At 40.0% G+C, this 11,596-nt stretch overlaps 1 protein-coding gene across 1 annotated transcript in view; it reads left to right on the top strand.

Annotated features, from left to right (window-relative positions):
• Window positions 1-11,596, top strand: part of CCBE1 (collagen and calcium binding EGF domains 1) — a 410,001-nt gene that overhangs the window by 2,325 nt on the left and 396,080 nt on the right. Inside the window, exon 2 of the mRNA XM_069746218.1 lies at window positions 8,799-8,879. Within this exon, the coding sequence (XP_069602319.1) occupies window positions 8,799-8,879 (81 nt within the window). The remainder of the gene's footprint in view (window positions 1-8,798; window positions 8,880-11,596) is intronic.

Raw genomic sequence — 11,596 nt, 5'->3', positions numbered from 1 at the left:
GTCTGTTTTTTTAACATTTTATTTGCATATTATGGTGGAAAATAAGTATTTGGTCAGAAACAAACAATCAAGATTTCTGGCTCTCACAGACCTGTAACTTCTTCTTTAAGAGTCTCCTCTTTCCTCCACTCATTACCTGTAGTAATGGCACCTGTTTAAACTTGTTATCAGTATAAAAAGACACCTGTGCACACCCTCAAACAGTCTGACTCCAAACTCCACTATGGTGAAGACCAAAGAGCTGTCAAAGGACACCAGAAACAAAATTGTAGCCCTGCACCAGGCTGGGAAGACTGAATCTGCAATAGCCAACCAGCTTTGAGTGAAGAAATCAACAGTGGGAGCAATAATTAGAAAATGGAAGACATACAAGACCACTGATAATCTCCCTCGATCTTGGGCTCCACGCAAAATCCCACCCCGTGGGGTCAGAATGATCACAAGAACGGTGAGCAAAAATCCCAGAACCACGCTGGGGGACCTAGTGAATGAACTGCAGAGAGCTGGGACCAATGTAACAAGGCCTACCATAAGTAACACACTACGCCACCATGGACTCAGATCCTGCAGTGCCAGACGTGTCCCACTGCTTAAGCCAGTACATGTCCGGGCCCGTCTGAAGTTTGCTAGAGAGCATTTGGATGATCCAGAGGAGTTTTGGGAGAATGTCCTATGGTCTGATGAAACCAAACTGGAACTGTTTGGTAGAAACACAACTTGCCGTGTTTGGAGGAAAAAGAATACTGAGTTGCATCCATCAAACACCATACCTACTGTAAAGCATGGTGGTGGAAACATCATGCTTTGGGGCTGTTTCTCTGCAAAGGGGCCAGGACGACTGATCCGGGTACATGAAAGATATATATGGATCCATGTATCGTGAGATTTTGAGTGCAAACCTCCTTCCATCAGCAAGGGCATTGAAGATGAAACGTGGCTGGGTCTTTCAACATGACAATGATCCAAAGCACACCGCCAGGGCAACGAAGGAGTGTCTTCGTAAGAAGCATTTCAAGGTCCTGGAGTGGCCTAGCCAGTCTCCAGATCTCAACCCTCAAGAAAACCTTTGGAGGGAGTTGAAAGTCCGTGTTGCCAAACGAAAAGCCAAAAACATCACTGCTCTAGAGGAGATCTGCATGGAGGAATGGGCCAACATACCAACAACAGTGTGTGGCAACCTTGTGAAGACTAACAGAAAACGTTTGACCTCTGTCATTGCCAACAAAGGATATATTACAAAGTATTGAGATGAAATGTTGTTTCTGACCAAATACTTATTTTCCACCATAATATGCAAATAAAATGTTAAAAAAACAGACAATGTGATTTTCTGGATTTTTTTTTTCTCAGTTTGTCTCCCATAGTTGAGGTCTACCTATGATGTAAATTACAGACCCCTCTCATCTTCTTAAGTGGTGGAACTTGCACTATTGCTGACTGACTAAATACTTTTTTGCCCCACTGTATATGTATATATATATATATATATATATATAAACATGTCAGTAGACACATATATGTATATATATATTATTACTTCATACAGCGCTAGATAGCTTTAAAGCCGGTAATTCAATTGCCGGCTTTTGCTTTCTTCTTCCTAAACTCGACATGATATAAGACATGGTTTACATACAGTAAACCATCTCATATCACCTTTTTTTTTGCATATTCCACACTACTAATGTTAGTAGTGTGTATATGCAAAATTTGGCCGTTCTAGCTATTAAATTAAAGGGTTAAATGGCGGAAAAAATTTGCGTGGGCTCCCGCGCAATTTTCTCCACCAGAGTAGTAAAGCCAGTGACTGAGGACAGATATTAATAGCCTGGAGAGGGTCCACGGTTATTGCCCCCCCCGGCTAAAAACATCTGCCCCCAGCCACCCCAGAACAGGCACATCTGGAAGATGAAGGGTTAATGCCACCTTGCTATTGTAAGGTGACATTAAGCCAAATTAATAAAGGGGAGGCATCAATTATGACACCTATCCATTATTAATCCAATACTAGTAAAGGGTTAAAAAAAAACACAACCACATTATTAAAAATTATTTTAATGAAATAAAAACAAAGGTTGTTGTAATATTTTATTCTACGCTCAATCCAATCACTGAAGACCCTCGATCTGTAACAAAAAAAAAATAATAAACCAACAATATCCATACCTTCCGCAGATCTGTAACGTCCAACAATGTAAATCCATCTGAAGGGGTTAAAATATTTTGCAGCCATGAACTCTGCTAATGCAGCGCTGCTCCTTGCTGCAAAACCCCGGGGAATGAAGGTAAAGTAGGTCAATGACCTATATTTACATTCATTTGCGGTGAGGCGCCCTCTGCTGGCTGTTCCTAGATCGTGGGAACTTTCCTAGAAAGCTCCCAGGCTCGAGTTCATATGAGGACAACCAGCAGAGGGCGCCTCTTATGAACTCGAGCCTGGGAGCTTTCTAGGAAAGTTCCCATGATCTAGGAACAACCAGCAGAGGGCGCCTCACCGCAAATGAAGGAAAATATAAGTCATTGACCTACTTTACCTTCATTCCCTGGGGTTTTGCAGCCAGGAACAACACTGCATTAGCAGAGTTCGTGGCTGCAAAATATTTTAACCCCTTCAGATGGATTTACATCGTTGGACGTTACAGATCTGCGGAAGGTATGGATATTGTTGGTTTATTTTATTTTTTTGTTACAGATCGAGGGTCTTCAGATGGATTGAGCGTAGAATAAAATATTACAACAACCTTTGCTTTATTTCATTAAAATAATTTTTAATAATGTGGTTGTGTATTTTTTAACCCTTTACTAGTATTGGATTAATAATGGATAGGTGTCATAATTGACGCCTCTCCATTATTAATTTGGCTTAATGTCACCTTACAATAGCAAGGTGGCATTAACCCTTCATTACCCCATATCCCACCGCTACACGGGAATGGGAAGAGAGTGGCCAAGTGCCAGAATAGGCGCATCTTCCAGATGTGCCTTTTCTGGGGTGGCTGGGGGCAGATGTTTTTAGCCAGGGGGGGGCCAATAACCATGGACCCTCTCTAGGCTATTAATATCTGCCCTCAGTCACTGGCTTTACTACTCTGGTGGAGAAAATTGTGCGGGAGCCCACGCCAATTTTTTCCGCCATTTAACCCTTTAATTTAATAGCTAGAACGGCCAAATTTTGCATATACACACTACTGACGTTAGTAGTGTGGAATATGCAAAAAAAAAGGTGATATGAGATGGTTTACTGTATATAATCATGTCTCATATCATGTCGGGTTTAGGAAGGAGAAAGCAAAAGCCGGTAATTGAATTACCGGCTTTAAAGCTATCTAGCGCTGTATGAAATATTAATATATATACATATATGTGTCTCACTGACATATATATATATACCTATTCTATGTGTACACATTTATTCTACCTATTCTACTGTAAGCTGTCAGTGTGATTTTACTGTACACCGCACTGAATTGCCGGCTTTTCTCGCTAACACCGCTGCGTATTTCTCGCAAGCCACACTGCTGGTCCGTGTGTAATCCGTATTTTTCTGGCTTCCATAGACTTTCATTGACGTTTTATTTGCGCAATATGGTGACAAACGCAGCATGCTGCGATTTTCTACGGCCGTAGAAAGCCGTATAATACGGATCAGTAAAATACGGCAGATAGGAGCAGGGGCATAGAGAATAATTGGGACGTTTGTTAGGCGTGTTTTACGGACGTATTTTCTGCACTCATACGTCCGTAAAACTTGCTAGTGTGACTCCAGCCTAAGCCAAAACCAGGAGAGGAACAATCAGAGGGAAAGTATAATAGAAACACGTCACCACTTCTGTATTTATCACTCCTGGTTTTGGCTTACAAATACTGATATAAAATACTGACCAAATACTGAACATGGCTTCAGGGGTTTTTTTTTCTACTAAATATTTTTAAAAAAATGACAATTAATTCACAAATTCAAACATTATGCAAACAAGGTGGCACAACTTTTTTTTTTCGTGGTGGGGCCACATACGATGCACAGGTGCAGGAAAACATTACAGGAAAGTCACTCTGTATATACTGTATATATCGAAAAATATATTATTATTCCATATTTCGTATTCGGCTCCGCACGAACAATAATTTCATCTCTGTCAGACTTTATGCCCTTTTTGCAAGCAACCGGCAAATTACACAGCTCACGTAGCCTCAACTTTCCGGCAATGATGGTGAGCGCCGGTCTCCTTTAACAGCTTTATAACCTGGTAATTACTCTCTCATGGTCACATTTTGTAATTACTCCCATCATCCCAGCTTGCAATCCCATTCTGCGCCATAGGAAGCCAGTAGTAAACCAACCAACAGGTACAATAAAATCTATATTTTTCCCGTGACTACCTTGTAACTTCTCATAACTATACTCTTAAATTTCCGGATTGGAGACGTTTGTCTAAAATTAGAACAACACGTTTTTTGTCTTTTTTTTCATTCCAAAGCCATCACCGCTTTTGTCCATGAGCTGTGTCTGGTATTAGCCCCATTTCCTGTACGTGAGCTGCAGTACCAGACCCTGCCTATGGACAGATGTGGCGCTGTTTCCGCAATATAGCAGTCGTGTTTTTGTAATCTTATACAACCCCTTTAAAAAAAAAACAGCTTCTGACAATTCAAGATATTTCAAAATGTAAACTCGGCCCCTGTCCCACCATTTATGCCACCATCACGTCGTAAAATAGGGTCAGAAAGTCTATATTGGGTCGTGAGCAAATATGCAGGTTTGGCAGTGACTGGTCGGAATTTTAGAAGGTAAGTGTAAAACAAAGTTTATTACTAGTGATGAGTGAGCGTGCTGGGATAAGGTGTTATCTGAGCATGCTCGGGTGCTAACCTAGTGACTTTGAGTCCCGGAAGTCAAAACTCTTGGAAAAAACGCTCAGAAAATGACCTAAAAAAATCAGACAAAAGGCGGTTCATATGCCAGAGTTTCCAGAAGTGTCTTCTGCTTGAAAAACTTGACAGGTTCACCTGAGCTTAAAAGAGATCATGTGCAAATAATTGATTCATCAAACTCTTTCTGGCAAAAAAAGTGTTAATTTTTTTTGTGTAACGTCTTTTTTTAAAAAACTAGTATGTATAAACTAGTGAGCGTCTTCCAAGTGATAGGGACTAGTGATGAGCGAGTGTGCTGGATAAGGTGTTATCTGAGCATGCTCTGGTGCTAACAGTGTGTCTTCAAAAAATATGTTCGAGTCCCCGCGGTTGCGTGATTCGCGGCTGTTCGACAGCTGCAGTTAGTGCCCGATGCTAAACGCCGAACACGGACTTCTCCCGGAACACCGTTGCAATGTTCAGAGTTCTGGGGGAAGTCCGGGAGGGGAGAGAGGAGAGAGAGAGAAAGAGAGAGAGAGTAAGAGAGTAATAGAGAGAGAAAGGGAGAGAGATAGTGAGAGAGAGAAAGAGGAAGAGAGTAATAGAGAGAGAAAGGGAGAGAGATAGTGAGAGAGAGAAAAAGGAAGAGAGTAATAGAGAGAGGAGAGGTGAGAGAGAGTAATAGAGAGAGAGAAAGACAGAGATAGCAACGGAGAGAGAGAGAGATTAAGAGGAAGAGAGTAATAGAGAGAGAGAGGGAGAGAGAGAGAGAAGGAGAGGTGAGAGAGAGAAAGAGAGCGAACGAGAGTAATAGAGAGAAAGGGAGGGAGGGACAGAGAGAGATAGCGAGGGAGAGAGAGAGAAAAAGGAAGAGAGTAATAGAGAGAGGAGAGGTGAGAGAGAGAGAGTAAGGCTAGGTTCCCATTGCGTTAATGGGAACACGCTAACGGACAGCGTTGCACGGCAAAATTAACGCCGTGCAACGCGTCCGTTAGCGCGCCCATTCACGGCAATGGGAACGCGCAGCACTAGCGCGTGCCATGTTTGGCACGCGCTAGCGATGCGCCGGTGTTTCCTGGCGCGCCGCGGACGCTGCTTGCAGCGTCCGAGGCGCGCCCGCGGTCCGTTCCCCGCTCTCGCAGATCGGGGATCTGCGCGAGCGGGGACGGTTAAAAACATTGCGTTAGCGCAACCCGCTAGCGCTAGCGCAAAACGGATTGCACTAACGCAATGTGACCCTAGCCTAATAGAGAGAGAGAAAGACAGAGATAGCAAGGGAGAGAGAAAGAGGAAGAGAGTAATAGAGAGAGAAAGGGAGAGAGGGAGAGAGATAGTGAGAGAGAGAGAAAGAGGAAGAGAGTAATAGAGAGAGAAAGGGAGAGAGATAGTGAGAGAGAAAGAGGAAGAGAGTAATAGAGAGAGAAAGGGAGAGAGGGACAGAGAGAGATAGCGAGGGAGAGAGAGAGAAAAAGGAAGAGAGTAATAGAGAGAGGAGAGGTGAGAGAGAGAGAGTAATAGAGAGAGAAAAATACAGAGCTAGCAAGGGAGAGAGAGAGAAAGAGGAAGAGAGTAATAGAGAGAGAGAAGGAGAGTAATAGAGAGAGAAAGAGCACCTTCAGTAGCCGGCTAATACTTCTGAGGTGTAAGAAGGAAAAATATAGGAAATTGTCTGTGCCAACTGCCATGGGAATGTACAACAATAACATTAGGGTTAAACCACCAAGGTGAAAGTCTACTTATTTCTCTACATTTCAGTTCACTCGTTGTGTATGTCCTATTCTAATGTATAATGTTCTTCTGTCAACTCCACTGTCATGTCAACTATGTAATTCCTTTATGATTTTTATGATTTGATTTAAGTTGTGCTGCTGTGATACCATAATTTCCCACGGGATCAATAAAGTGTATCGTATCGTATCGTATCGTAGAAAGGGAGGGAGGGAAAGAGAGATAGCGAGGGAGAGAGTGTAATAGAGAGAGAGAAAGACAGAGATAGCAAGGGAGAGAGAGAGAAAAACATGAAGAGAGTAATAGAGAGAGAGAAGGAGAGGTGAGAGAAAGAAATCGAGATAGCGAGGGAGAGAAAGAAAGGAAGAGAGTAAGGCCGGGGTCACACTTGCAAGTGTGATGTCAGAAACTCGCGCATCATTACCCAGCGCTGTGCTCAGGACCGGAGTGTGCGGCTGTATGTATTTCTATGTATTTCTGTGTATTTCTATGTATTTCTATGTATTTCTATGTATTTCTGTGTATTTCTATGTATTTCTATGTATTTCTGTGTATTTCTGTGTATTTCTATGTATTTCTGTGTATTTCTGTGTATTTCTATGTATTTCTGTGTATTTCTGTGTATTTCTATGTATTTCTATGTATTTCTGTGTATTTCTGTGTATTTCTGTGTATTTCTGTGTATTTCTATGTATTTCTGTGTATTTCTGTGTATTTCTATGTATTTCTGTGTATTTCTATGTATTTCTGTGTATTTCTGTGTATTTCTATGTATTTCTGTGTATTTCTATGTATTTCTGTGTATTTCTATGTATTTCTGTGTATTTCTGTGTATTTCTGTGTATTTCTATGTATTTCTATGTATTTCTGTGTATTTCTATGTATTTCTGTGTATTTCTATGTATTTCTGTGTATTTCTATGTATTTCTGTGTATTTCTATGTATTTCTGTGTATTTCTGTGTATTTCTATGTATTTCTATGTATTTCTGTGTATTTCTATGTATTTCTGTGTATTTCTGTGTATTTCTATGTATTTCTATGTATTTCTGTGTATTTCTATGTATTTCTGTGTATTTCTATGTATTTCTGTGTATTTCTATGTATTTCTGTGTATTTCTATGTATTTCTGTGTATTTCTGTGTATTTCTATGTATTTCTGTGTATTTCTATGTATTTCTGTGTATTTCTGTGTATTTCTGTGTATTTCTATGTATTTCTGTGTATTTCTATGTATTTCTGTGTATTTCTGTGTATTTCTATGTATTTCTATGTATTTATATGTATTTATGTGTATTTCTGTGTATTTCTGTGTATTTCTATGTATTTCTGTGTATTTATGTGTATTTCTGTGTATTTCTGTGTATTTCTGTGTATTTCTGTGTATTTCTATGTATTTCTGTGTATTTCTATGTATTTCTGTGTATTTCTGTGTATTTCTATGTATTTCTATGTATTTATATGTATTTCTGTGTATTTCTGTGTATTTCTGTGTATTTCTATGTATTTCTGTGTATTTCTGTGTATTTCTATGTATTTCTGTGTATTTCTGTGTATTTCTGTGTATTTCTATGTATTTCTATGTATTTCTGTGTATTTCTATGTATTTCTGTGTATTTCTGTGTATTTCTATGTATTTCTATGTATTTATATGTATTTCTGTGTATTTCTGTGTATTTCTGTGTATTTCTATGTATTTCTGTGTATTTCTGTGTATTTCTATGTATTTCTATGCAGCTGAGCGCTCCGGTCGCGAGTGTCGGCGGCAGTGCCGGGTATTGATGCTTGAGTTTCTCGCATCGCACTTACAAGTGTGACCCCGGAATAACAGAGGGAGAGAAGAGAGAATTTTCCAGATCCAAAGTTCGGATCTTCTTTGTTTTCAATGGAGTTCGGGTTCTGGTTCCCTAAATGAACTTTCCACTAGGGTTCGGGTCGGTACCAGCACCCAATCTTCGATCCGATCATCATACACACAACCTAAATGTCCTTTTCGCAGGCAATGTAGCAAGATAAGGGGCCGCTAATAAACTGTGCTGTAAATGGCGCCAGCGTGCTGCCGGAGCGCAGTATTTGCCGGTATTGCCCCTTTGCTACCAGCCTCACTATACATCCCCATATAATCTTATATTAGGCAATCGCTTACAGTGCAATTCCCTAACAGAGAGCATGTTCCCCGCCGTCCTTATGTTGATTCCTGCTTGTTCTTTATGATCCGTAGGGAAGTCTGTTCAGAGAACAAAGTCACCACCACCAAGTACCCCTGTCTGAAGTCTACGGGCGAGCTGACCACCTGCTTCCGGTGAGTTCTGCGCTTCTTTGCAGTGATTGGCTGCGGGTTGATGCCGCGATGTGGGCGATAAGCAGCGTGTCGGGCACCGGGGCGTGCAGGGTTTTCCATCTGGGTGATTAACCCCTTTGTTGCAGTCATTACACGGATTGTGATCTCCTTACGGTGCAGACAGAGGAATTATCCGCACATGTGTTCTTAGTGAAGTCAGGATTCACATTCGTTTCACCTGAATTTAGCATTTATGAAGCGAGGATGAGGGGTTTGAGTTTTTTAATATGTGGATGCATGAAAATGGGGGGGTCCAAAAAAAAATCAGAAAAAGGAAGGAGCAAACGCTGCAGTTTGCGCCATTTTACTGTCTGTTTTTTGGTGTTTTTTAGTTTGCGCCATCTTTAAAGTCTATTTTATTTGCGCTCGCCTGTTTTTTTTTATGTTGGTCATTGTAGACGCGGTTTGGAGATTTCGGCTCCCTTGTTGCTACATTTCAGTGGAAAATGCGACTTTTTGAGCTAAAAAGTCACAAATCAGGTTAAAGACAAATATGAAGAGGATTTTTTTATTTTGCATAAAAGTCATGATCGGCGTGCAGCAATATTTAAGAATCTGGCAGCAAAACGTCAATGAATATTACAAGACAGTAAAAGATAATAGTGAATCAGGTCCACAGGATTCACACCAGCAAACTACCGCCAATCCGCGCAGATCTCCGCCAGACTTTATTTCTAAGATGTCAGTGATGATTCTCCCCACATCAACCGCTGCAGAAATCAGTGGCCATCAACTGTCATACAATTATTAGGTTCTGTAGAAGGACGTAGATCTGGGGATTTATTATGATGGAATATAGGCTGAACTGGATGGACAAATGTCTTTTTTCGGCCTCACTAACTATGTTACTATGAACTGATATTACCGAGACAACTCCGGATACATAGAAACATAGATAATAGATAGATCATATATAGATAATAGATAGATAGATAATAGATAGATAGATAATAGATAGATAGATAGATAGATAGATAGATGATAGATAGATAGATAGATAGATAGATAGATAGATGATAGATAATAGATAGATAATAGATAGATAGATAATAGATAATAGATAGATAGATAATAGATCGATAGATAGATAATAGATAGATAGATAGATAATAGATAGATAGATAGATAGATAGATACTGTAGATAGGTAATAGATAGATAATAGATAAATAGATAGATAGATAATAAATAGATAGATAATAGATAGATAATAGATAGATAACAGATAGATAATAGATAGATAATAGATAGATAATAGATAGATAGATATAGATAGATAATAGATAGATAGATATAGATAGATAGATAGATAGATAGATAGATAGATAGATAACAGATAGATAGATAATAGATAGATAATAGATAGATAGATAATAAATAGATAGATAATAGATAGATAATAGATAGATAATAGATAGATAATAGATAGATAACAGATAGATAGATAATAGATAGATAATAGATAGATAGATAATAAATAGATAGATAATAGATAGATAATAGATAGATAATAGATAGATAGATAATAAATAGATAATAGATAATAGATAGATAGATAGATGATAAATAGATAATAGTTACGGTAGATAATAGATAGATTTATGTTTTTTCTTTTAGACACAGTGCAGGAGCTTTTCCTATGCAGAGTTACATTTATTCCGCTGATTGCAGTCTCTCAGATTTTCCTTTGAAGATTTGGCCGTTGTGCGGTTATTATCACCGTTGTTTGGACATGATCAGTTCTCTCCGCAGATTGTGACTTCTGCTCATTACCCCCGGGATTCTCTGTGCTTCGCCTCACATCCAGGATGGCTCTTACTCACCGCTCGCTTTTTATTAGGTAACACATAAGATCATGTGACACATCTATGGAGATCGCTGCTCATTTCCACTCATTTTTGAGTCTTTGCTTTAATATTAGGGAAAGGCACATTAGGCAATTGTCTTATATTTCCAGAATTGCCTTTGTTATATGTGTAATGATTTAGGCAATTTTGGGCTGACCTGCATCTTCCGGGCCCTTCTGCATTACTTGTATCAGAATCACCCACCAGTGTTGTAGCGTGGGAGCTCAGCGTCTGCAGCAAGCCATGGTTTTTTGCCATCTGTGGATCATTGTCCTTCCACAAGACCAGTATTCAATGTAGTTTGCACTTTGACTTTCTATTTGTTTTAGGTTTTTGCCTAAATCCAGTATATTTACTTTTCATTACTTTTTTTTGCAACTATTTTGCAACCAGAGGCCTAATTTTAATCTTAACCCTCACCCTAGTTTTAACTCTCACCCAAACCAAAAGAATAGACCTAGCTTAAATCCTAAAAATAACCCTAGTTAAAACTCTAACCCTTAAGGCCCCTTCACACTCAGCGACGCTGCAGCGATACCGACAACGATCCGGATCGCTGCAGCGTCGCTGTTTGGTCGCTGGGGAGCTGTCACACAGACCGCTCTCCAGCGACCAACGATCCCGAAGTCCCCGGGTAACCAGGGTAAACATCGGGTTACTAAGCGCAGGGCCGCGCTTAGTAACCCGATGTTTACCCTGGTTACCATCGTTAAAGTAAAAAAAACAAACGCTTCATACTTACCTACCGCTGTCTGTCCCCGGCGCTCTGCTTCTCTGGTCTGGCTGTGAGCACAGCGGCCGGAAAGCAGAGCGGTGACGTCACAGCTCTGCT

Source organism: Ranitomeya imitator, chromosome 1 (genome assembly GCF_032444005.1).
Source record: "Ranitomeya imitator isolate aRanImi1 chromosome 1, aRanImi1.pri, whole genome shotgun sequence".
Lineage (NCBI taxonomy): Eukaryota > Metazoa > Chordata > Amphibia > Anura > Dendrobatidae > Ranitomeya > Ranitomeya imitator.
This window is presented reverse-complemented; position numbering and strand designations above follow the sequence as displayed.